The sequence below is a fragment of the Solea solea genome, chromosome 14, assembly GCF_958295425.1.
Source record: "Solea solea chromosome 14, fSolSol10.1, whole genome shotgun sequence".
NCBI lineage: Eukaryota > Metazoa > Chordata > Actinopteri > Pleuronectiformes > Soleidae > Solea > Solea solea.
Genome location: NC_081147.1, coordinates 2976435 through 3003980, shown reverse-complemented (window position 1 = coordinate 3003980; position 27546 = coordinate 2976435). Strand labels below are relative to the sequence as shown.

General features: G+C 40.7%; 1 protein-coding gene across 2 annotated transcripts; it reads right to left on the bottom strand.

Annotated features, from left to right (window-relative positions):
- Positions 1 to 1775: 1775 nt before the first annotated feature.
- sec24b (SEC24 homolog B, COPII coat complex component) lies at positions 1776 to 27536 on the bottom strand. 2 transcript variants are annotated; one of them, XM_058649060.1, is made up of 24 exons: positions 27089 to 27536; positions 24656 to 25309; positions 23787 to 23948; positions 21351 to 21491; positions 17663 to 17746; positions 17342 to 17505; positions 16737 to 16921; positions 16163 to 16265; positions 14305 to 14431; positions 14084 to 14193; positions 13727 to 13839; positions 12797 to 12915; positions 12558 to 12613; positions 11815 to 12021; positions 10641 to 10764; positions 9631 to 9789; positions 8477 to 8650; positions 8230 to 8340; positions 7768 to 7943; positions 6547 to 6684; positions 5009 to 5113; positions 4233 to 4325; positions 3707 to 3810; positions 1776 to 1944 (listed from the first exon to the last, which is right to left on the bottom strand). In XM_058649060.1, the coding sequence occupies exons 1-24, from the start codon at positions 27171 to 27173 to the stop codon at positions 1830 to 1832; spliced, it is 3609 nt and encodes a 1202-aa protein (XP_058505043.1). In that variant the 5' UTR covers positions 27174 to 27536; the 3' UTR covers positions 1776 to 1829. The 2 variants fall into 2 exon arrangements, with proteins under 2 accessions (XP_058505043.1, XP_058505041.1); XM_058649058.1 differs by lacking the exon at positions 21351 to 21491 and having other exon boundaries at positions 27089 to 27378.
- Between the last annotated feature and the right edge of the window lie 10 nt (positions 27537 to 27546).

Here is a 27546-nt window from a genome sequence, read left to right as displayed (position 1 = left end):
GGCGTCACAAATTATCAAATTACTCCACGAGATCTAAAACGCTGCTGCTGCTGCTGCTGCTTTGAAGAACTTTCAAACTTCCAACACCCTCTTCCAGCTGGATGTGGGCGCTCGTCTCTCTGCCAGCGTCATATTTTATACCGAACCATGTTTTTCAAATATGAAAACGGAGAGATGTAAGATGCCTCGTGTCTGGCTGGCACCGAGCGCTTGAACATAGTTGAGGTCCAGTGCGCAGTTTTCCATGAGGAGAGCAGCAGTTTGACCATGTGGGAGCCAGATCTGTTTGCCAGCGGTGCAGAGAGCAGTTCAGAGGCTCTCTCTCTCTCTGTGTGTGTGTGTGTGTTCGTTCATTACAGGCAATTAGCTCCACAGTATTTAACAGCCTGACCCTGTTAATTTCACACCAAGCTTCTCTGCAGGTCTGTGATGCTAACTAACGATGTTTAAGTTTGGAAAAGTTTAGGGAAACATGTTTTTGCTGCTAAATCAAGTGACGACAGGGTGAGCAGGTCTGCATCGACCTGCAGTGGCACCATGGAACTAATGGTTTTCGGGCATACGTAACAGGGCCAAAGACCAAACGGGGTTAGGAAAAGTGACAGAATAAGAGGCTGGACTACTGGTCCGGCTTTCACTCGCTGGTGTGAGCTGAAAGAAGCAGAGTGTAAATAGTTTGCTCGTCAGCCACAGTATATGAAGAGTGTTTTAGCCAAGATGGACACACTGGACATGATGCCGCGTCACGGATGTGACATTAGTCAGAGTCTTTTTCAACTCGAGCAAATGATCAATGCGTCTACTCACGCCTGTGCATTTACTTTCTATGTCGACTCGCGGCGAGTGTCAAATTGGCACCGTGTCCGGTCAAAAATGTTTTTAGTTTTGTCTCATGCTACAATAAATTTGTGTTCTATAACACATAAAAAAAAAGCGAAAATCGACACCACTGACAGTTGGTGGATTTCAAGTGTGCGCAAACAAGGACCATAAATATCTTGTCATCACTGACACCGTCGGACGAAACCAAGCACAGTTCTGTTTTTGTTTTTTATTTAATAAGCTGGTTCATAAATTATCGCACATAAAAGATTCTTTTTCAATAGTTACAAAGTGGAAAGCAACTCGAGTAAGCGCCTGGGAAAAAAACAACAAAAAACAAACAAAAAAGGAGAATAAGATGGTTGACATAATGCGTTCACAGAGAGGAGGGAGGGTTTTTGTAAAAATGTCTGTTGAATGATGAATTCTATCCTCAGACTAGCAGCAAAAAACATAATCAATGACATGCGAGTTTCAGATCACGTGCCGTTAAAATAACAGGAGGAATGCTCGTGTTTTTTTTTGTTTTTGTTCTCCAGTGTATTTGAAACTAAACAACGGGAGTGAGGAGGAGAGGAATAAATTATAAAAATATGACCAAAAAAAAAGACAAGACTGGCTACATGAGAGTATCACAAAAACAAGTTAAACTAAAAAAAGAAAACAGAATAAGTGGCATCTTCTTGGCTCGACTTTCTCCTGCCTTCTTTTCTCACGAGTCATGGTTAGATGAGGATTAAATCCCTGTTCCTTCATTAAATCTTTAAGTCATTCCTGTAATTATTTCCCACATTTTCCTCACGTTTAGACGGCCAAACTATTGCTGACCAGTTGCTTAAGAGGACAGTTAAAGACGGGAGGGGACCCACCTCACTAAAACTGCTCTGCGCTGGTTGTCCTTCACTGGCTAACGCTAGTTTTCAATCTACGAGGCTGAAGTCCGTCCTCACGACTGTTTTTTTTTGTTTTTTTTAGTGGTTGGCGGTTCGCTCGTATACAACTGGAGCCTACTTGGAGATTTGACTCTGGACGTGCTGCAGGAATTCTTGGTAGGATGAAGCCGACTCTGAGCGATCCTCCACCAGCTGCTGGAAGAAAATAGCTTTGGCCGACGTGTCGTCCCTAAAAACACAGACACACACACACACAAAGATACAGAATTAAGTTCCAATCCACTTTATTTATAAAAAGCACATTTTAATCAAAGTGCCGGACATAGACACACACACACGGCAAAACTTGCACTGTGTTAAAGGCCAAAATTAATAGATGCGTTTTCAAAACAGATTTAAAACAGAAAGTGATGAATCCTGCCGTATGTGCAACTGAAACCCGGTCTACCAAGACAACTATTAACAACTTAAAATGGATTCCGAATGGTGGGCGAAAGTACTTTGGGTAAGAAAGTACAATGACCAATGATTGTTAAATTCCAGTACTGGCCTCAACTACAACAGTGGTGTTCCATCGTCCACTTTCCATCCAATAATGCAGGTGGTCACATTTCTAAACGCAGGTTACCAGCAGTGAGCTACAGCCGTGTGTCGAAAATGCCAAAAAACCTCAGTACCGTTTCTCAAAAACGTCTCAACCCTGAGGAGAAGAAAAAAAGCGGGTCTGTGGTGGACAAACGTTAAATTATTGACAGAAGAAAGTTTTCAACGGAGCCTGTGAACACAAGCCGTGAGCCATGCTAGCTTCTGCGTTCTAACAATTCTCGCCATTTGAAAAAAGCCGGTCTAATGTTTACTGGTGTGTGGCCCGTCGCTCGGACGTTCCCTCTTCCTCCTACAGCGGTTTTCTCTGCTTCTTTTTCGCCGGCTCTGCCATGACGAACGTCTAAAATACTGCAATTACTGCTGTTAAATTAGGGTCAAAATCCTGCATAGTTCCGCTTTAAAGCCACTTAGTTCATTTGCTCTCCTCCACAACAACACTGTGGTGTAAACATGTGGTTGAGCAACAATGCTGTGTCACAATGAGAAGCAGAGAAAGAGAGGAAACAGAAACAATACATCCCCCTGTGGAAGCTTTTACCACCACTGTCGAAACAGTGACCTCAGTTTACTATGTTTTCACACTGGAAAAGGTTTCCGGTCGAGCTCAGGTCCATCGCCATCGCACACAAGAAACCAGTCACACCCTGTTATTGTTGTTGAGAGTCGGAGCGAGAGAATTTCACTGGAAACGTGGATGAGCTTCATCACAGAGCTGATCAAACAGATGGGGTCACAGGTCACAGGTCACCAGCAGGCAAATCACCGGCACTCCAGAAATCACGATTTAATAACAGCATTTAACGTCTTTTTCTGGACGACCTGGTGGTTTAAATGTATTCCACATACAACTGTAACCTCACTGGGTCAAGTCTACCCAGGACTTTTCCTCTATTTCATTTCCTGTCCCCAATCCCCAATAAAACAGCTGACAACATGCTCATGAATAGTTTAATAACAGTGAGATGACTGCAGTCAAGCATCCACGCAAAGCTTCAGAAGTGAAAAACCCGGTTGTTCAGCCGTACGATGAGATAAATGTCCTTGGCCCGCCCTGCCCCGCCCCTGCTCTGCTGCTTCATACACCCAAGCGCTCCCTCTGGGCCTTTCTCTTCTTGATAAGCTTTCCATAAACAAGAAATGTCTTCATAAACGCTAAACCGCCAAAAGGAAGTCATAGTACATATGCCAGGCCTGTATGTGGTGCTGTAACGCTGCCACAGAAATACACCAAAAACACAGAAGATGTGGCACAGAAGAACACAAGAGAGACGGGACTATAGCAGAGGTTAATTGAACACTCTAAATTGACTGTAGGTGTGAGTGTGAATGGTTCGTCTCTGTATGTTGTACCCCCGTGGTAGGAAATGAGCGAGTGAAGTTCTTACTTGACGATGTGGATTGTGGAGGTGAACGCTCTGTTGTCCTGCAGCCAGTCGAGGAAAGCTCGCACTCTCTCCGACAGCGGAGTCTCCAGCTCGGGAATGTGACTCTGGGATTCACAGAGAAAAAAGAGGCAGAACATTTGCGCCTGTGGTCTGAAATGTGGGGGTTTTGTTGGATGTAGTGACCTTATATAGAAAAATCAAATTAAAAGCGTTGAAACAAGTGCTGACGGTGCTTGTTCTGGTTGTTGTCATCGTGTCCACAATGAGGTCATGGCAGTTTTCTAGGTAGATGCAGGGATTGTTTCAAAATAAAAGCCACACCAGCAGATCTGTTGTGCTGACTGTGACTCACTGTAACGGGAACAACGCTGTATTACGTCATCATGCACAAACTGGGCGCAGGCGTTTCTGATGTTTCACTGAGTCAGTGAGTGAGTGACACTTTAATATATAAAATCATAATTTAAGTGCACTTTTAAAGAGATTGACATGAACGTAATAGTAAAATTGCGTTTGTGTCACTGACCATGTTGGGTGGTATTGAAGCGTAGTTGTTGCAGCCCAGAACGTCTCGTATGAACATGTCGTTGCAGCATTTGCCGATCCACAGGTAAAACACCTGCAGACAGAAACACGGCGTTAGTGGTGTCACACACTAAAATCCCTGCAAATCTCAAGTAATATTCAACTTATTCACAACTGAGTGAGAAACTAAGGCTACAACTTTATTGTGAATCAATAAAACAAGCAAAAAAGTGTTTAAGAAATAAAATGTCTTATTCTGCCTGAACGAAAGTCAAATTTAATCATTTAAATCAGCTGATTTGTAAATTGATTAAATGACATTTAAGATAAAACAATCTTTGGGTAATAAAACATTGTTGACATCTGTTGATAGTTAAATAATCAAAATCTCTGAACGATGAACAGGATGTATTGTTTTTGTTAAGATGATTGAGAAAACATGGCTCCATGATACTAAATCAATATATTTAGTGGTTAAACCAACTAAATTCTTGCCCGTCAGAAACTCAAATGATTCATTTTCCTCTGTATTTTTTTTTTTGACTGGGGTGGAAAAAATCCCCTAAATTGAATTAAATGACAGTAAAGTTCAGCTGAAACTGGGCTGGTGATGTTGCTACACTGAGACTCAGGCTGAGGCAACAGATGGAAACACAAGCTCTTACACAAACAAATGACATGGATTTACTCACATAAGTTTATTTAAACAAAACAAAAAACCCAACATTTAAATTAAAGGTTAATTTTTTATGAAGAATAATAAGAATAAAAGCTTACATTGCCACAGTCCATGAGAAAAGCGCCGTCTCTGCTCAGCCTCTCTGACGCCAGGTGGAGCAGATGAGGCTGCGGAACCACTGTGTCGTTCAAATGTAGCGCCCCCTGTGGACCACAGATAGATCGGTGCAACGGATTAGCAGGAGACATCAGGAGAAAAATCACTTGTTTAGTAAAGAAAAATTCTTCTAAATGTTTACAAAAAATAAATTAAAGAGGCCATAGCCCGGAAGTGCCAATTAATGCTGCATTTTTGTGTGTATCTGCGTCATTACCTCGTCTATGAAGCCCTAAAAGTCCATAACAATCAGTTCAGCCACTGCTGAGAGTGCAGGGTTTGATTGTTTAGCTGAGCTCTAAGAAGTGGAAATGCACTTCCGTTGACTAATAACGTCGCTGGTGAATTTCACCACTCCTCTAAACAGCAGCGCCTCCCAGTCCGGGCACTAGAGTCCCGGCACATCCGGTACTTTCAATCGTAGAAGAAGAACTACTCTCGTTGTAGCTGCTGAGCGTAACGGTTATACAGAGCCGCTCAGCAGCTACAACAAGATTAGTTCTTCTTCTTCTACGGTTGAAAGCAGCAAAAGAAAGCAGGACACAGCACCAAACTACACCTAAAGGAAGGAGCAGTGCCAACAATATGTATATTACAATTTTTACAAACCATAAAACTGTCTTGTGTGCTTGTTTTGTCGTTTAGCATTAGCAATAGCCGGCTACAGGCTAAGCTACCAGCGTTGCGATGGAGGTGGTTCACTTGTCAGTGTCTTCTGACTCTGGGTCAGACTCCGGATCAAATGCGTGAGGGATTACGGCGAGGGGTTGTGACGAGGGCATTACTCAATGTTTTGATAATTGCTAGCGGTGCATCCGCCTTTCCAGAGGGGGAGCTGCGGGTCTGAGAGCTGACGTGCCAATTACGTCACTTCAAGACAGTCCGTGTTCTGCGGGTGTGGTTTTGGTCTGAAACAGTGCGGCTGACGAAAGCGTCAGTGATGAGACATTTACATCAGCTCGTTTGCAGCAACTAGGAGGCTCCATATCTCACATATAAGCTATGGCCTCTTTAAATATGATTCAATGAGAGTCTTTTTTATTAAACATTCTCCAAGGACTTTGTTAATGTGACCGGTGTATTAATAATAATTTATCTGCTCTTATATTAACATACATCATCTCCTGCAGAGGTCATTTAGTCTCTTCTGTAGAGAAATGAACGTCATCAAATATGCAATTTTCAGGATCACAATCTTAATCATAAAAACCCCATAAATGAGCAAGAACATGTACAGGCAGATGTGTCCACCTTCAAGTCGTTCAGCATTTCCCTAAAAACACCCAGTGTCAGTAGCAGTTGTGGGCGCTAGCATAGAAGTCAAGGAGGTAGCTGTGTTTTCGGCCCACTGTTTTAGTAATTAGTCGTATCGGCGGATGTTTGCGTGTTTGCCGGGATCCGATAATACATTTAAAAGCCAATATCTGCCGATGCCCTACTTTTTATACCACTCAAACATCCGTCCTTCAGCTCGGCTTACCTGGTCAGACATGTTGTCCAGTCTGTACAGATCAGGATGAACCATCCGCATCAGCTGCTGCAGCGGCTGCGTCTTGAACTCACACATGGCAAAGACGCGCTCGTCCAGACGTGTGCTGGTTCCTGTTCGCAGCGCTTTCTGGGGGGGGGGGGGGAATGTGTTCAATATCAATTTATTTTTTTATCATCATTATTATTGTTATTTCTTTTACACATTAATTTGTTTGATTTCATTCAAATCATGAAATGCTTTGTTTTACAAACTGCGAAGAAGCCATTTGAGGCTTCTCTCTGATTTTGTTCCTCAAACTGGAGCTATAACAATTTATGGATTATTAATCATCAACTATTTTGTTTTTCAATTTATCAGTGTTTTTTTTGCTGTTGTTTTTAATTTAATGAAAAGAAATTCACAGATTTCTGAGCTTCCTAATGGTTAATATTTTCTGGTATCTTTGCTCCTAATGACAAATAAATCAATAAAACAGAATAACATTGGCTTTTAGACAAGTTTGGGAAACACTGATCAACATTTATAACAGATGAGGCTGCATTAAAACATAATGAACGTGAAATCATAAATTTCAATCATAAACAAAGTGTAATTATCTTGTTTGTATTTCTCTTTAATTCCTTTGCATTTGCTCTGTTACGGTTTGGCGTATTGGGGTGTATTTGTCTCAGATGATGTACAGGGTGTGAATGTGAACACACCCTGTACATATGAATGGACAAGTCCAGTGCGGATGAATACACTCATTGACTGTGTGACTATAAACTGAGCCTTTATTACCGTGTGTGTGTTTGCTGATGATGTCATAGCATTTCATGATGTGTAACACAGTTATACAGGCCTATTCCTGTGTGTTTATAACCCTTTTTTATGTGTGTATGTCTGTAAATGTTGTAAGTATGCGAGTCTAAAAGCTGTGTGAGTTAGAGTGCATTAATGGATAAAGGTCCATTTATATCTTTGGAAGTTGGAAGTTTGTGAAGCTGATTTTGTGAAGCTGATTTTTGAGTTGGAAATCCAACTAGGAACTCAAAAATTCACCTTCCCACTTTAACTGGAACACACTACTAGAAATAGAATTAGTTATTTTTGTACACACACCAATAAGTGATAGTGATAGGAATACCTCACGCTTTGACCTGTCCCAGAATGTGAACTGGAAACCCTTCAGTTACAAGCCCAAACTTAGCAGTGAATACGTGGTCTCACCTGTTTGAGCAGAGCGAGGATGTAGAGAGGGAAGAGGCGCATGGACGAGGGGACGACGAGGCCAGACTGCTGCAGGTTGGACACGCTGCTCTTGTAGGAAGTCGCCAAATCGACCACGGCGTTCACCAGAGCGTCTCGAGCGTCAGAGAGGCTGGACGATATCGACCGGTCGATTGCTGGAGTAAGAACGGAGAGAAGAGACGGGATGAGTGAGAGTTGTCCATTTTTAAGTGGTTATTAAACCATTTTTAAACCATCCAGAAGTTTGGAGATTTAAATTACATTTTTAAATAATGTATTTGATGGATATATGATGTAGGACCACATTCTGAAGTGGCACGGATCTGATTTGAAAATTGTAATTGGCGGTTGGGTTTTGGTGTCCACAGAAATGACAAAGTCTTGGATCAGAGTCACATCAACCACAAAAAACTGATAATGTGGACACAGCCATAGACTCACCCATGTTGGCGAGTAGACAAGTGACAGCTTGGACATCAGCTCCAGCGTACACATCACTCAACTGGTTGACCACCGGCAGACACAGAGTGTGAACTCGGATACGTCTCTTTCCTACAGGGAAAAATCACACACATTTCAAACGTTTTAATCTGAAAAAGACAATTTAAGAGATTTATGACAGACAAAAGGAAATTTAAAAAAAAAGACTCCTTACTGTAGGAGAGAACATATGCTGTGCTAAATCTACCTTTACTGGAGGTGTAGAGCAGCGCGGCCTGGAAACAGGCCAGAGACGAGTCTGCCAGAGAGTCTTCGATGGACATCTGGACGGCGAAGGCAGAGTCTGGGTTCACATTGGCCAGGGACAGCAGGTCAGTGGAGCGCACAAAGAAGTTACCGTGGAATGTGTGGATGGATAAACCTGAGAGTGAGCACAGGAGAGGACAGGGACAATTTATTTTTCTTGTGTTTTACTCTTTTCCAGGAGAGACTTGAGAACAAAGATTGATTGTAAAGTGCAAATAATGAACAGAGACATGATACAAAGAACAGACTTTTTTTTAAAAAAACAAGAAAAACAGTTCCAAGAATGAAAAAATACTTAATAACTTTGAAATCATACTCCACTCTGAGAACATTTGGAGCTCATTCCATTTAAATGGAGCATAGAACCCAAAACCAGTTCTACCAACTCTGACACGCACATGCAGCATGTCTGAGGTTAAGAAATGACTCGATGTTGTGCTGCAGAAGTCTCACAGAATGAGATTAAGTGCTGTGAGGTGGTGTGGAAGTTTCAGAGTTATGGTTTTATAAATGCATAGAATGAGATGCATATTCCGTCTTAGCTGTAAAGAGTTTCACCCCACCTGGCAATTCAGAGGTTTTGAGTTTGGTATTTATAATTTGTGATAAAATACAGTGCACATAACAGTTGGTGTCAGTATAAATGTCTCCATAGTTGATTACGGACATAAAAATTGACTGTATGGTGGGTTTACATGTATGTAGGAGATTGTCAGGCCAGATACCCAAGTATCTGTGTTTGTGTACAAGTGTATTGTGGGTAAGATTTTGTATTGTAATAGCTGAATGTTCAAGGTCAAAACCATGTACTGGGCTTTTTCGGCATTTAAAACCAGCTTGTGTTTTTATCAGTGACAGCTGGAAACAAGTCTGAGCCTGAGGTGAATAAAACTATGTCATCTGCAAAATAACAGACATTACTTTGCTGATTTGGAAGAGTCAGGTTTCTGACGTGTAATTTAAAACAAACGTGGACCATGGATAGACCCCTGAGGCAAGCCATTTCTTTGTCGTGACACAGGAAATAACATCGTGATTCGTGATATGGGACAAAACATCCCGAGGGTCAGAGCGAGTGACGTCTAATCCAGTTACCTTTAGTGCATCGTATTCTCATAACGGCCTCAAAGCCGATCTTCCTGGTGAGGTAGCGCTCCAGATCGTTTTGGAACTTCTCCAGTTGTGCAGGGTTGTGGATGTAATGAAAGGAGGGGTAGTAGAAGATGCTGCCCGCTGAATACTTGGAGATACAAGCTGGAGAAGATGGAGAACAGGAGCAGGAGAAGAAGTTTGTGTTAAGAAAAGAGTACAAACTTTGCAAGGGTTCTCAACTATTTTGCGTCACATGCTGCAGTGAATAACACACACACTTGAAACTCCAGGGAAACACAAATCAACCAGGTGACTAAAAGTTCCTCTAAAGAGGGCACTAGCTCTGTTTTTTCCATACAAAAATGTAGTTTGTTTCATGTATTTAATATTGAGTTCATACATTCATTTTTATTTAAAATATAAAAGGTGCACTGCAAGATTGGAGAGACAGACCGTAGATGTTGTTCAATACATTCTTGTCAAGCAATGTGGTCTATCAGGTGTTATTGTTATACAAGACGGAGGAAATAAAGAAAACTGAAAGGATTGATCAAATATTTAACAAAGGAAATGGGCATCATATTTATAAAATTCATCAAAATCTACATCAGCCACAGAAAAAAAACACATCTCCAATCCACACTCTATTGATTTCATGTTATATTACTGCATCTTCTACAGTTATGGCTGCTGCTGTTATGGCTGAAACAGAAACATGGAAATGCAGCCGTATGTAATTCAGTTAAAATGTCTGGGTGAGCCTTTTTAATACGGACCGACAGAAATGAGGATATACTGTAGTTCATTCATAAAAACAATCTGCTTCCCGTTTCAATCAGGTCATGTGACACACATTTTCAGCTGCGCTTGTGTGGACACAGATTATTCCTGATATGGAGCTAAAACGCTCATCTGGACAGAGATATTTCCCACTTGCCAGAGAGCGCCTTATAAGTCCACAGTGATTGTTTAAATCTGTAAATAAGTCAGCACAGGAAAAAACAAATGATTACCTAGCGAGGCAAGGTCAGTGTACTGGGAGCTGAGCAAGAAAAGATCCACTCCTATCTGCTGTCCTGAGCAGTCCAGTGCCAGTTTTTTATAGAAGTCTGTAGCAGGGCCGAGATGCTGAACTCCCTGCAAAGACACAAGATTTTATAACTTATTGTGTGGTCTCAGAAGAAGATGACATCAACATTGACACGTTCATTCATTAAATATGAGTAATATATTATAAAATTGGTAAAATAATGCAGACATTGTATTCAGCAGATGGAGGATATCCCGTGAATGTAACCGAATGTGTATTTTCAACTATATTTCTTTGTGTTTGGCTTTAAAATGCTCCAGAAAAAAACAAAATCTAAGGAAGAAAAATAATGGCTTTCCCCGAGAATGAAAGCACATCTGTTCCTACTTCTTTTAATTAATGGTTTTTGGACACAAGCACAGTAACTCCTTGGCAGATTTTCCACAGTGACAAAATAGAAAGCAGTGCGTACTTTCTGTCTCTAAACTCAAACGCGAGACCAACTTGTGACCGTGACACTGATCATAAGAGTCAGTTGTGGCAGGAAGGTAAATATGGAAGTACTGAAAATACCAGGACAATAAATATGAATCCACACAGAGTGGAAGAGAAATCCTCGTGCTATTTCATCAGTCATATGGTTTTAGTTTGTGGAGTCATTAATCAAAGGGAGGGGGACAAAGAGGTTACTTGAGTGTCTCTACTGGCTCAGGAAAATAATAAAAGCAAAAACATTGTGGTTACAAATTAGTTTTCGTGCTGGGATTCTGATTCACACAGTCCTGATTTTATTAAATTTCCATTTTGATTAGATTCAATGTAGATTCATTTAGAGATAGAGAGAAGTTCCCATACTAATTTTGTGAGTTATGGATTACGGATTATAGGAAGACAACAGTGATGTGTTGTTTCATGGAGAAAATGGAGGCAAAAAACAAACTAAACTGTTTTCCTGACCAAGTGTTTCTGGTTCTGAAACATAGATGGCAAAGTAACACACTTGTAACAGACTCCACTAAAGCTAACAAAGATCAATTTAAGGGTTTTATTAATCAATATTGGCTCGCTGAACAAAAGCAGTGCAACCACTATAAAAGAAAAACTATATTAAAAACCAGAATAAAAAGGTAGAGACAGTTCTCTCAGTCTCTTCATACCTTGCTGCTCGAGCGCTGGTTGGGGTCTTCTCTTGACTGCAGCAGACCAGCGCCCAGTGTGGGCAGCTGGGTCTGGAAAACTGAGACACGCCCCCCGGTGGATGACATGAGCTTGAACGCGGCCTGTAACGCCGGGCCGAGGGCGCTGTGGGTTTCCCTGGTCTGACTGAACATGGCCGGCAGCGAGGTCAGCAGGTCCTTCACCAGCTGGATGAGATAGGTGCAGAGAGGAGGAATTGCAACTTTTAGTCTTAGTTTACTGTACAAATTTGAATGTAATGAATTTAAAAGGAAAGAACGGATGGATGAAGGACAAAAGGGAAAGAGGTGGAGGACAGGAAGTGTGTGAAGTGTGGCTACTTCCTGTCAAAACTATTAAACATTATTAAAAAGTAAAATAATGTTATATTTAGAGATTGGGGGTGGGTTTCCTCCTTTCGCTTTACAGCAGGTGGCAACCACAACTGTCATAAAACACAGGCTGTAACAGGAAGTAGCCGCGCTTTCGCGTGGAACTAGTCAGTTATCTCGTAATGACAAGAGGGGCATAATTTGGTGTGTGAGCACGAGTTTCCATCGCCTTTATCCAGTACTGTGTATCAACTTGTATGTTTGTGCACTCATGTTCTCTCTGGGAGAAAAGAGGCGACCAAAGAAAAATAAAGAAGAATGTAGTAGAGAAAATTAAATGGTTAAACAACTAAATGAAAACAAAACAAGTTCATGACTAAATCTTTATATACCTCTTTGCTCTCTTTTAGGTTCACTATCAGACTGTCATGAGACGGTATGAAGACATCTGCAAGAAGGAAAAGTGACAAAACAAAGCAGAAAATCCTTTACTGCATATTTAATCAAAATATTCACAACCCATAAAACTAATAAAAATGTTCTCTTTCAGAAAAACAGTTTAATTTCATTCCAGTGTCATTATTATCATATCCTTTTATGGGCAGGTGTCAGAAGTTTCATCATGACGTACCATCGATGTCAGACACCACCAGCATCTGAGGCTGTGACAGACCCTCCTGCAGGTTGTAGAAGTGGATGGTGCTGTCAAAGGTGAGGAAGCCCACTCTGGTGCGTGTATCCCCGGGCAACCTGATGCACAAAAAAGAAAAACATGACAGAGAAACTGCTGAGACACAATATCCGATTACTTGATCCAATTAATGCAGGAATCTACACTAGAAAACTTTAAAGGCTGGGTCACACTTTCCGCGTACACTGAGCTCCACAAGGGACAGTGTAACGCTCATTTCATCATAACCTGTGTAGAACGCATGCACACTTTATATTTCAGTCCGGACGGCTGTGGAGCTAACAAACTGATATGTGAAACAACACTTGACACTGCGGTTGGTTGTGTGGTCCTTCTTTCGTTATAACAAAGAAGACAGAAACCACGGAAACTTGCTTGAGGTGATGGAAGGAAGTCGCCACACTTGCAAACCTCAGAGCTCAAATAACACAAGGAAATACAAAATAAGGACAATTTCCTGCTGAGAAATAGCCACTACTGGAATGTGCGGGATGCTAGTCTGACAGACCCTCATTTTACGTATGAACTGACTGATATGTTTGAACATACAGACATGTGAAGCAGCCCTATGTGGACGCAGTAGGTCTGACCCGTCCTTAAGTGTTTTCAGTTATAATATCTGTAAAATTTTAAAGACTGGGTTAGGGCTGCGCAATAGAACGTTAAAAAAATAATCACGATTTCGATTCACAACTACATGTGATCTCATTTCTAAATGACAACGATCAGAGGAGAAAGTGTGTGCAAAGGAGAATAAATACAAAATGGATGGTGATGAAAACCCAGGTGGTCGTGACGAGAATCCCACAACAACCCAAGCTTTTCCACTTCATAATTGTCACTTGCTTGTCTCATCTCATCGGCACTCACTTGTCCAGATTCTTGAGAAGGGATTCACAGAAGTACTTCAGGTAGCCTGCTTCCACTGCATTGTGAGACACGTCGAGGACAAACAGGTAAGCTGCCGGCTGAGGTGGTCTCAACTGAAAGCAAAAACAAGCACAGAGGTGAGGATGCAGAGAACTTTTAACTGTCTAAAAATGGGTGAGGTTAATTTGACTTTAAAAGGTTATTTTCTTATGAATAAAGCATCACCACTGTTTACTAGCCTGCTGATGATCCAGCACAAAGACAAGGCTGCTCTCTAGTGGACAAACATTCACACTACACCAAAATCCTAACTGCATACAGTAATGCTTCACATTTCTACTAGAGGAGACGGTTTACCATGTAGTCTGAGGAGGCGATGAACTCCACAGTGGCATTTTGAACCTCGGGTCTTTTGTGAGGCTCGCCGTATGACCTGGTGACCGGGTTGTACATAAACTCATCTGGAACTTCAGGAAGGAAATAATCAAGTCAAACATTTGCAAAATGACATAACAGCGATGGTTTATAAATACAAACACAAACGTGCCACTGAGAAGAAGGCCAAGCTGGATTCTTACCATCGTTGACGCGGTAACAGAGGTTGCACTTCCACCTGCGCTGGTCCAGGAAGGTGACAAAGGGATTGATGTAGGTGCGACACGAGCGACAGCGCACTATTGTGTTTGACGTGATCACTGGTAACTGCTGCAGAGGAAAACAAAGGTAGTTCATAGACTGTGTCTTGTGAGCTGAGAATTTTTTTTTTTTTTCCTAAAGATTCCTGTCTCAGAAAAAAAACCTCAGGGTATCATTTGTTTCTGTTACTTTACTTTAGTCTCTTTCTTCATAACATATTATTATTTATTCTTCCCTGCAACTAGAGCTGAAATGATTCATTTACTAGGTGTTTCAGACGATTAAGTGGCCACTAAGTGCAGAAACTCAGATGAAATCATTCATAAAAATTACAGCTGATCAAATAAAGAGAAAAAAAACATACTAATTTATTTTACAAAATGAAATAAAAATAAAATCCATGTTGTTGTTTCTTTAAAATGGACATGTGGTGTTAGATGTAAAGCAATAGTGTCCGTTTATGCTGCATAACCTGAACATGGTTCTAATGTTGTGCAGTCATTTTAGAACATTAATGCAAATAAAAGTGCTTTTTGAAAATGTTCAGCAAATCCCTTAAATACCTCAAAACACAGTGAGAAGACGAAGGAAAAGACAACCCTGTATTTGGAGCTGCTGTTGTACCTACTTGGGAAAATAAAGTTTATACTATGACAGCTGTTTATCTGAAATTAACACTCTCTCTTTAGTGCATCACTGTTCTCTGTCTGTTCACTCTTTGACACCGTGTCACCTAAAAGTCTATAAATACACTCCCTTATCATCGCTCTCCTGCTTTCACTGCAGCTGATAACTATACACTAAAGACTGCAACTGAAAAGGGCTGGTCTAATAGATCACTTCACTGACTTTTTGTCCAGGCGACCCAGTGGATTATTTTTTTTTGGTTTTCTTGTCCTATAAAGTTGTACACTGATACTAATATAAATCTAATTTTAAGGGTTTTTGTAGGATTTTTGGTGGATGAATAATCCTATAACGCTTGAGCAGCTGACGTCACGCAATACCACCAAGCAACAGTCGGAATAACAATAACAATACCAATAGCATTTTGGCAGGAGGCCACACTATATTCAAATCTATCGAGATAAAAAAGTAAAGGTAGTGGATATTTGTTTGGGGAACATTTTACCAGATCACCAAGATCCCAAGAGACAGCAGGCTCAAAGTGAGAATAGAAGACGGAGCGATGGAAATCCACAGGGTAGAGATTCCCCCCGTGTCGTGATCACTTCAGGTTTGCTAATGAACTTCACAATATGCTTTTATAACAGGTTCTGAGCATGCTACAAAGAAATAAATGGGATGGAATACCGCAGGTCAGGCATAATGTCTGTGCTGTGCATTTCCATACTCGTGATAAGCACCAGGGGGCATTATAAGGGCCAGATATATTCTGTCTGTCACTGGTTTTGCTCATTTCAGTTGAAGATCTTCCTGCCAACATGGTGTAGTTAACAAACTGGGTCATGTGCTGTCTGGAGCTCCAGTTATCTTTGTTGACATCTGTTTGGTGGTTTTCTAAGCGATTACTGTGTTTGCTGGCATTTTTAGGATGCAACAACAGCACCATGGTGTCGAGGTGTTTTTATTAAGTTTTCTACTACTTTTTGGCACTTTGATGACAGGTTACAGAAAGATGGAATCTCTAGATAAAAAAAAAAACGGTACATAAGGAATGTGCTCACGTCAAATTTGCAGCTGAATATACCAAATCTCAAATACAGGTATAAGTGTCCATTTTCTCATATATTTTAATGTAATTATATTAATGTAAAAATCACTGGTTAGTTAATTTACCTCTAAGTCTCTGAAAGGATGGAGGAGAAGACCCAGAGGAAGCCTGGCCTTGTTTAGTAGAGCCTGCGTCTGAGGGATACTGGTCAGCGTACACCTGAACGTACTGAGCAGCAAAGAAACACAAAAACGACACAGAAAGAACAGGTTAGAAAACACATCCACACAGTAGATAAAGGAGATTTGTGTGTAAGAAAAAAATCAAAAAAGTTAGGGAAATATGAAAAGGACAAATGCTTCATGCTAAAAAGGTTCCATTAATTAACTGTAAATTCACATAATTGTCTGTTTTTCTTGTCTGTCACATGCATGATGTCAGTGAGTATTTGAATAAAAGGCGAGGGGAAGCCAGACCTGATGTCATGTGGTTACCAGGTCGCATTTAAATACCAGGTGTGAACATTTGTACTTATCTCTGTCCACACGTGATCACACCACTGTTGACGGATGTTAATACCAGGTTTGAAAGCACCTGGTAGTGCTTTCAAACCTGGTAAGTCAGTTTAATGACTTCACTCACTTATACTCACTACATCGTCAAAGTGTTTACATCAAAAATCCACTACTCTTCACTTACTGTGGACTGCAGTTAACCTTCTTGAGGTCAGCGCTGAGGTTGGGTTCAGGAGCCTCCAGTGGTCTGGGGGGCAGCAGGTTCCTCTCCTGCAGCAGGTTCACCGGCCTCAGAGCCTCCACCTCCAACTCCGGCACCCCGCTCAGCCCGCCGAGCGCTGCAGACAGCTGGGACATGTTCGGGAAAGGCTGAAAGAGAGAGAAAGTGTTTGTATCAACACCGAGCTGGTGAGGCAAAACAGGACAAACAATGCATTTCCATTATCTGTTTTTAATTGACTGCTGCATCATCGTTGCGTGAACCATTACATCACAGACACATCATAAATAAATAAAAAATAAACCTCCTTATTTCTCAGCGATAACATTAAAATATTAATGCCAACAGCTACAGTATGCCATCAGTGAAATAAAAAATAGAGCAGATGAGGAAATTAGTGTGTGTACAGATGGAGCTAAAGCCAATAAACAATTGTGCTCATTTAACCCAATTTACCACATTCCCAGTGGTGAAAAACCATTTAAACCAAGGGTTAAACTGGTGTCTGATCGGTGGAAATGGGATATAAGAAAAGTTTATTTGAAACTTATCAGAAGCCGCGGCCTCACCTGAGATAACTGCTGGTAGCTTGTCTGTCCGTAAAGGTCGTGAGCGGGAGAAGAGTCCGTGTGGGGGGCCGGTCCCTGCAGATAGGCTGGCTGCATGCTGGGGTAACCATAGTTACCATAGGGCTGAGCCTGATCGGTCATATCATTAACAGGCGGCATTGAATCTGAAGAACACAGAGTTCAGTTCAGATACTTTCAATGACAGCATATTAATGCAAAGACTTATAAAGTTATCAACTCACAAACTAGTCAGCAGACCATGTTAAGCTGTTTCAATGTAACTGATGTAGATATAAAGCAACTTTCATGATGAGGATATACCTGGATAGTTGCCTCCTTCAAGGGAATCATAGTTGTTGGGCACCGGAGAGGCACTGCCAGTGGTGGAAGAGGACGTATCACCACCTGAGACACACAGAGAGAAGAATGAAAAAATTATCTAATATAGGTCAAATAAATGAAATCAACCTAAATAACCAGGAGAAGATGTCGCCACGCATCCAGGTAGATAAAGTGCTGGTTATAATATTTCAAAAATATCACCTGAAAAACTTAAATGTGAGGTTTTGTTTTGTAAATGAATTTTGGCCGTCAGTGTCAATTGCAAGCCAAGATTCCTAAACAAGATAGAGCTGTGTATCGTGCTGCTGCAAACTGCAACGTTACTGAGGGTTAAGGTTATTTCAAATGTGATGAAAACCTAACTGTTCTTCAATTTCAATTTCTAAAATTGTAGGAAAGGTGGCAAAACAGTAGGAAAGGTGGCGAAACAGACAAACAAATTAAAAGTTTCTGTTTTGTTTGTTTGTATTGTAGTTATTTGAGCTCAGAGAAAAGGACGAGCGAATACAGGGAAGTAAACACAAGGAGCGCAGGAATCTGAGGACACAAAATGGAGGACATCTACAGGAGAAAAGCTTAGGTTTAGTAATTAATTCACACCAACTTTCTCGTCTTTATTCTCTCCTGCACATTTGTTTTACTAATATTTTAAAACGGAGAAATATACAACAATTCTGGCAATTGACAAAATCTCGGAGCTAATCATAACTCAACCATAAAAATGTTTGTTTTAAAATGCACAGTGGAAGAGGACAACACACAGAATGACTGCTTTAAGTAGCAACAAGTAAAATCCTGAATTAAGAATGCGACTGAGGCAAAAGAACAATCATCAGCAGAATGCATTTATAGTGAAACTAAATAGCAGCGCAGGTTAAACAATTTTCTAGCAATCCTGCTGACTACAGCTTGGATTAAAAGCAGGATTTTATGTATGCGGTGGTGCACAGTAGAATAATGACTTTGTTTTCAACTGGGTGGTTTAATGCACTAGTAAATCCGAGGAGTCATGAGATGATGCCTTTGCTTTTAAAGGATTACAAGGGTCGAATATTTCAATGAACTGATTAATCCTTGAAAGCCCAAATGAAGGATCCACAACAGAGAACAGAGACACAGCAGTGATCTCATTGGACAGGACAGGATCCAATTATCTCACGCTAAATCAGACCAGAGTACGACTGGATTATCTGCTCAGGAGGAGGACGAGGAAGAGGAGAAAGAGCCCAGATCAGCTGAGCCTTCCTCCTCCCTATTCTTCTCCAAGACTCTTCTGATATCAACACCTCTTCCTTTTTGGCATTTGTCCTCTCAGTTCACAGATTAACATAAGAGAATAAATACAATGACTATCTATTAAGTGTTTAGTGTTTGAGTTTCTTTGTCGCAGACTTATTTAGCCGTCTTTTTTCTTCACGGCCTCATTATTTGGTCAAAAAAACTAACAAAAAAAACACTTTACCTGCCCCTTAGCTGTTCCCACGCTTCATTACTGTCACATTAAAATCCACTGTGGTGAGTGATGTAATAAATCCACTCATTGTTTGATCTACTGTGTGTCGGATTTAGTAATAGGATTAGGATTCAGTATTTCTATTCATTTAAGTAGCCGAAATGCCTTCATACACAAAAAAACAACTCTACAAACAGCCAGGCCTGTAGGTGGCGCTGTAACGCTGCCACAAAAATACTTATTACTAAAACAACTAATCTTCATTCATATTTCATTCAAGTTCCTGCAGTGATATGCATGAATAAATGTATGCTCCACATGATGCAAACCATTGCTAGTAACACTTGTACGTACAATTAAACAATGTGAATGTTCATTCTGAATCCTCTAATCTCTCATTTTACCTGACATTAATTATCTTTGTGTGTACCATTTGGTATAATCCCGTAAAACAATAATAAAACAAAAAAACAAAACAATTTTATATGATAAAAAAGTTGTTCTTTTGTTCCTGGGTGAGTGGGGTTTTCCTCACTTAGGACTTGGCGCTCACAGTAAAGACAAAGCTTTTCACTCAGGTTCTCTCTCTTGAGGAGCAAGTGAGTCAGCAAACACACACACACACACACACAGTCAGGACCAGGTGACAGGGGAGCAGCTATATTTAAAAATCCAGTTAACCTCTAGCTGATGACACAGTGCCCAGGGGACTGCTATCTGTAGAACACCTCAGTAACTACAATAACATGTGTGTCTGCACTATGTGTATGTGTGTGTGTGTGTGTGTGTGAGGCTGTAAAAGCACAGTACAGTATTCTGGTCTCCTCCAGTAAATACAGATATGATATGAGTATGATTCGTGGGCTGCAATTAACAATTTCTTTCGTAATCTATTAATCTGACAATTATTTTATTGAATTATGAAGTACTTGTTTGGTTCAAAGAAATCTTAATACAAAAGCCACAGTTCACGGTCAAACTGTGCATTTTAGTGAATAATTTGTGTTTTTTTCCTAAAACTGAAGGAAGATTTTAATGGTGAATTTCAAGCAGAAGAGAAAGAAGTCTGAAGAATATTAGTAGATTCTGCTATGATCTTCAATCTTAGCAGGCACTTAGTACACGGTCTTGGATTTTTTTCCCCTGATACTTTGCTTGAGATGTCACAAATGACTTGACTGTTAATTATGAATTGTATGCACCCAAGACCTAAAGGAATGTTCTAAGATAATCTCTTTGACGGGTGAGATGTCTGAGTATGAGCTCTTACACTTGTAAAATAAGACAATATTGATTTTCTTCTTCTTCAGAAACCACAGTTGGAGGACGGCTGCTTATTTCAAGTGCACTTCAGTTACGTGACCATATTAAAGAGATGACTCAGTCAGAACAAGTGAGAGGGTAAGCAAGAAGTTTCCTTTGCAAAAACAATTACAAAAGAAGAAAATGACTGAAGACTCAGGAGATAAACTGAAATGCTTACCTACAAGATACACATTTACAGTTTTAAATTGTTGAACAACAGAGTATGGTTAAAAAGATCACTTGAAAAAAATGTGGAGTGGAGGGCTGATGCAGAGGAGGAGGAAGAATCTTATTAGCGGAGGAGAGAAAATCATTAAGACAGAGATGAGGGAGTCACATGATGCACGAGTGGGAATCACAAATGAAAACGAGCGGCTTTGGGGGGCATGGTGAAGTTTAAAGCTGGAGTGCGTAACTTTTAAGCGTAAACAAATGTCAGATTCCTTAAAAAAAACCTGTCAAACAAGTTCTCACAAAGAATTCCAGTTGTTAAGGAGGAACGGAATTCCCAGGTTCGTGGGACTGAAACACCAGTGAACAGGTCGTGATTCGGCTCAAGATCACCAGCTTTCGGCAGTGCTGTCGCTAAATACACCAGACTCCTGTTAAATATTGACATTTTAGAAATGTCCTTGCTAAAAATTGGGAGTATGACGATGTCACATTTTAATATCGGCTCAGGTCACTTGGAACCTCACCAGAGCAGGTACCAAAAAACTGTTGTATACAGACAAACGCTCCCTCACTCAGGTCTGATTAGCCTGATCATTTCTGATCATGAGGACCAAACCGAAGCACACCTACAACAAAGAGTTACGCACTGCAGATTTAACACATGACAAGAGGATATTGTGGGGATGATTGCAGATACAGGAGCGGGTTGTGAGGGAGGTAAAAGCTCAAGCAGACCTGCTTCCTCATCCTCCTCATCATCATCATCATCATCTTCATCAGAGCTGGATGATGAGGGGGCCACCGCTGCTGCAGGGCCTGAGGTGGCGGCAGAGGCAGAGCTAGCTCCGCTATTAGCAACATATCCATACTGCATACCTGTTGGAAGAGGGAGGGGTGAAAGAAAAAAAAATGTCACAAACAAGACTGGAACGAAGACGGCGGGCAGGACGGTGGTGATCATGCTGTAAACGTCATCCTGAGGAATTGGAGTGTGAACTTCTCTCATTCACTCATCAGCACAGGCGCTAGGCGGTGAGTCTCAGACAAAATAACCACACAGAGGAAAGTTGTGCTAAATTATTAACAACTTTCAAACCAAGCTATGAACACTGCAGCGCATTTGACCAAGAGTTGATACACAACTGTTAATGAAAGGTCCCATTGGGACATATGCTTTTTCAGTACCTTCCCTTCATCTAGTGCCATGGTCCTCAAACTGTGGCACGCGTACTACCAGTGGTACGCGGGCTTCCTCTGGTGGTACTTGGAGGAAACTCAGAAATACTGTTCTACTGTATATACCAGGGTGTGTGATCAGAGTGGAACTGAGGAATTTGGACCAGAGTGCGTAGAAAATGAACACGAGAATTACATGATACATTATCTCTCACTCCATCTTTATCTACTTTCACTTTACCAGTGTCTGAAGTATGTGAGGAGGGAGAAGGATGAGAGAGAGAAAAAATAACCAATTGTTTTATTAAATGCGGGGACAAGATCTCTCTTTACTCAGTGCCAAATGACAATGGCAACGTAATGAAGAGCCAGTGTTTTTTATTTTATTTACTACCCCACGGCACTTCATCGAGGACTACTTCACAAATTGTACAAAGATAAGAACTAAAAAAATAAGTAAAATATTCTATGGCATAGAACAATCAAAATAAAGATTTAACTGCAGTCTGCCAATTACAAAAGCTGCTGTTCAGCCAACTAAGACTTTAAATACATGTCAAGGTGTGTCCTTTGTTTATTTATCCTGCTTTTATTTTTGCTATTGTTTTCAAATCTTTGTTGTCTGAGGCTAAAGAGGATCTGAGAACACATTACGTTGCCAAACAATACAATTTCCTTTTTTTTTTTTATTGCTGCTGTGGTTGGTTTAAATACACTTTGTAAAAACAAGGTTTCTGTCTAATGTGAAGACAATGCAAAGCTCTGAAGATATTTGCCATTTGCTACTAAAATTAAGTTTAAATATAGATGCAACTGGTGCAGGAGTCTTCAGTCTTCACCTGCAGGAACAGTCACAGCAAGAACAGTATGTGGAGAGAACCATGATGAAACCATACCACATTTGTGTCAAAGCTCACACCTGCATTTCTGAAAGTGTGTGTGTGTGTGTGTGTGTGTGTGTACACACTTTTAAAGAGTTTTAAGGGCAAAGACCTGTTTCTTTGGTTAGGATTAAGGTAAGGCATTTAGTTACTTAGATAGTCAAGGTGAGGGTAAAGTGCCAGGGAGTGCATTGTGTCTATGAATGTCCTAACGGATTCTGTGCAGGAATGTGTGTGTATTTTATCACCTCTTTCTCTTCCTAAATACTGACCTTGCCAGGACCAGTAGTCGTCCTGGAGACCAAAACCTGGTCCTAATGAGGCAGAACCTTATTTCTGATGGACTGGTTAAATTTAGGCTACAAATTTGAATAGTGGTTATGGTATAAGCTTTGTTCAAATGAATGGAATTCAATGCAGTGTCCTCAGAAGAATGGGTGCACAAACTAACAAACATTTTCAATGTAAATCAAGTTGTGAAGATAGAATGACAACTGACAGCCACAACATTAAAACCGTTTTTAATATTTAAATGTTGTGGCTGATCAGTGAGCTTATAACTTTGTTTTAGAGAATAATAAAAGGTTTTTGATGAATTTAAGATAGTTAAGAAGGAACTCCTTTCAAAACATGACACAGAGATAAACTGTTCTCCTCCACAATTAAAACTGTGGCTCATCAGTGAGTATTATTGTTATCTTTTTAAGTGCTATAAAAGTGTATTTGCAAGTTTGTTTAAGTTCAGTTTAATATTTTAAAACGTCTGCAATGTACAGTGTATGATCTGATAAATGAGGGAACGTACATAAGTACCTAGTCAGTTTCCATCTCAGGACAGACAAAAACATAAATAAAGGGCCCGACACATACATACAACAATGTTTTTTTTGTGTACAAGCACATAAATTCTACTGCAGACATGTCAGATGTCCACAAAACTCAAACATTTTACAGTGGCTGCATTTTCCTTTTTAAAACTCCAGCGCTGCATTCTCTGCAAAAACAGAGTGACACAGTTACCCCTACATTCACTTCCTGATCGGTTCACGTCAGCTGCGACTCGACATTTGGCCACACGAAGAGCATTAAAAACACATGTAAATCTCAGTATTACCTTTGTGGTGGCCTGGTGAGGAATGAACTGACGTGGAGGGGGTTCTTGACGGTGTTCGCTCTGTGTCTGCACCACTGCTTCTGTGAATGACTCTGCCGTAAGAGTCGTAGCTCTGCAGCGCCTGGTGGCTTTGGTCATAGTGTTGTTGAACTGTTGTCTGAGCTGCAACAAAAAAAAAAAAATTTTACTGAAGCTGATAATTAACCGTAAAGAGTTATAACAGAGTGAATCTTCTGAAAAATGTCTTTCAGCTTCAGTGCAACAATTAAAGCCTGTTTCTCACCACAGGACTTGTGACCTCACTGAAAAACTATGATCAACACCATTTCCAGTGGTTTTCACTTGTGTGTGTGAATTGAACTGTCGCAAAGCATTGAAAACATGTCAGAAATAGAAAAATATAACACAGTGGATCTCTTCTTTCAGCAACAATGCCACCATTTTGGATGATAAAGAACTATACCGAGTGCTTTCCCAAGTTGTAAACAGTTGTTGATTATTTTCAAAATGAATCGTTAGGTTGTTTGCCCCAGAAAATGTCATAAATTGTTGATTGTTGTTTCCCACACCTTGAAATAATGATCTTATTAAATGTCTTGTTTTGTCCACAAACCCAAATCACTCAGATTTGAATGATTTCTTTACCACAACGAGCAAAGGAACCAGAAAATATTCACATTTAAGAAGCTAAAAAAAAATAATAATCAGAAAACAAAATCAAGCCAATTAATCAACTATCAAAATAGCTGACAATTAATTTAGTAATTGATTAAATGTTGCAGCCATAGGACAAATATTGCCTCACTGTCAAAAATAAGGAAAAGGGAGAAGAAGTTAGCACATTTATCCCAGTCAACAGTGAGACAAACCTGTGCTTCCTTGACCGTTGACTGTGGGTGCCGTCTGACTGGGTAGAACCACACCGTACCCTGGCTGCACTGGTGGTGTAGGTGCTGGCTGTGAGGTGTTGTACTGATGAAGGGGTGCACCCATCTGAACGGGCATGATTCCAGGAGTGGAGGTGGTGCTTTGCATGGAACTCAGCGTGCCATATTGGCTACTTCCTTGTGGCGATGGGTACGAAACGATGGGGTATATAGGAGCTCCTGCGCCGCTAGCTGGTGCTGGAACCAAACTGGGATGCTGCTGTTGAGGAGGAGGAGGGGCTTGGTAGGACTGTTGCTGTCCATAGTAGGATCCTGGAGTGGTATAGGGTGGATGCTGCTGCTGCTGCTGCTGGAATGGCTGTTGATTGTACTGGGTATTTGATGGTGGAGGTGGCTGAGAAGGAGAAGCACTGTATGATGAGGCTGCTACATGATGCTGAGGGAGATGATGACGCTGCTGCTGCTGCTGCTGATGGTTGTTCTGGTAGTAGTTTGCACTGTGGCCACTGTTTGTAAGAGGCGCTTTGCTGGGAACAGGATTGGAGTGTGCAGGGATTGTGGGGTAGCTCTGTTGTAGAGGTGGAGCTCCGTAGTAGCCTGTAGGTGGATACACGGATGGGTTTGTCTGCGCTGGACCTGGGAAAGATGGGGAAGCACAGGTGCAATTAGACTTGTGTCAAATATTGCTTTGTTTTTCCATGTTAATAAAACAAGTAGGACAACAAATAAACAGAACTATGATTAGCTACAAGCTTCAACAGCAGCTGCTGAGATAAAAAAAATCTGGCAGAGCTAAAGGCTGCGGTCCATCTGGAACAAAACATCATGCCTAAATAACAGTTTCTGACTCTGAACCCCTTCAAGAATATAACATCATACATTACAGTGTAGAAAAATTAAACTATCACTAAATGAACTGTCAGGTTTATTATCATTTATTAATTTATTAATACTTTGTAGATTATTTGCTCTGTGTACCAGAGAAAGCAAGACATTTGAGAATGTGATGATTGGGAGGTCTGGGAAACATTTTTCAACATTTTCTGACATTTTATCAACCAAATAATACGTTGAATATGATAATTGTCATTAGTTGCAGCCCTATTACATCGTTTTCCTGGGAATTTCTCCCACCGGTGAGGCTGTTACGGCAGTGTCCACGAGGATGCCATAACAGCGCAAATGGCTTCATTAATTTTTTGTCTTTAAAGGTGATTTTTTTTCATCTTAATTTGTAGTTTTTGTCACTCACTTGTGCAATTTATGAGAGAAAATTTTACATTGATATTAATTACAATACAATTTTAGCAGCAGTGCTCAAATATCTAGAAGCAGGATGCTTAATAAATGTATAGAAACCACTGCATGACAACAATTCTCACACTTTTCTGCATCTACACCTATAGTATATTCATATCCTGCTCAGGTGCTTGATGTTTTTGCACATTTGTAAAGTTCTTGTACATTAGCTTTGTATCTTCTCTTTTTGTATCTTCTTGTCGAGTAATTGTTTATCTTCATTTAATGTGCTTTAATCTAGATTGTGGCTGGTATGTTTTTAATAAATGTAATTTTCATATAATTACTGACATAATACTTTGTTACAGTCGTGGTAGTCAAGTTTTTCAAGTTCAAGTTCATAATTTAATAAATGTTCAAAAACAAAATACTGCATGGCTATATGATGGCACAGTTTGACTCTAAGTACACTTTCTTTCTTTATTCTTACAATTATTTCCTAATTTGTGTGAACATATATGAATATGGTAACTAATATGAAAAGCTCTCATATTCCTATGAAATACAGAATAACATAGTGGCTATTTTATACAGTTTTAGCTGTTTATCTTTCTGTGAAAACGGTACATGTTTAACATTCGTGATGTTTTATTCTTGCCTCAACTCTACATTTCCCCAATGCTTTTATTTCACATTTGTCGGAAGAAAAATAACTTATTGGCAATAAATAACATATTCTGAAAGCCCATTCGGATAATTTAACCATCACTGCAGTGACATTCGTGCATAATGAGTATTTTTAAAGTGAAGTTAACTAAGAGGCGGTGTTTATTTTAGCTTAAATATTAAAAGAACATTCATAAATAATGATACGCAGGCTATTATCCCGCTAACACTTAGCTAATATTTCGCATTAGCTTGGTAGCTAACGTTAGCCGCCGCTGTCCCTCAGTTAGCTCTCGGTAGCATCTGGCGAGCTTTAGCCGAATCACTTTTTTTGAAAACAACGTGATAATACCGGCGTTATTAACACTTCATTTCGTAATTAATAACCGACACAAGATAATAACCGCGTGGACAAAAACGCCGCAGCGGCTGACAAACTATTGACCGTCACCGAGCGTTAGCATGCTAACACTAGCGTGCAGGCTAATCGCATCAGCCGGCCTGTGTTACCATTCTGGTAGGCGGGCGCAGCTCCACCGTTCGGCGTTGAGTTCTGGTTGTAGCTGCCCGGGTTCGCGGGACCCGGCGCGGACATCGCTCGGTCCTCCTCCGACCTTATTCCCGCAGACACACCGGTGGGTAAATACACATGAGCGCCGCGGTCTCGAAACCTGTTCCACCGCAGAGTAGTGCTGTATGAAGGCCGGAGCAGGTCAGTGAGGACCCGGGCAGCCTGGCCAGCTTCGCTCGCCTGAGAGCAGAAGCTTCCAGTGCGGACTCTGCTGAGGAGCTTTACCCAGACCAGGCTGTGGTGCTGCAGCGCCACCTTGTGGAGTTCCACAGCGACTGCAACAGTTGAGTTAATGTACTTTCCCACATGTATCAGATTCAGATCATACACTGTACATTGCAGACGTGTGGAACAAAATGTGATTTTTGAAGTAACAAAATTACAATACTACGTTAAA

Bases quoted from the DNA above. Each gene is read 5' to 3' on its own strand.
- sec24b (XM_058649060.1), bottom strand. From the start codon at position 27,173: ATGTCCGCGCCGGGTCCCGCGAACCCGGGCAGCTACAACCAGAACTCA. The intron at 7,944-8,229 runs GTGAGTCTATGG...TTCTTACTCCAG, and splicing joins TTGTCTACTCGCCAACATGG to CAATCGACCGGTCGATATCG. The intron at 5,114-6,546 runs GTAAGCCGAGCT...TGTGGTCCACAG, and splicing joins TGGACAACATGTCTGACCAG to GGGGCGCTACATTTGAACGA.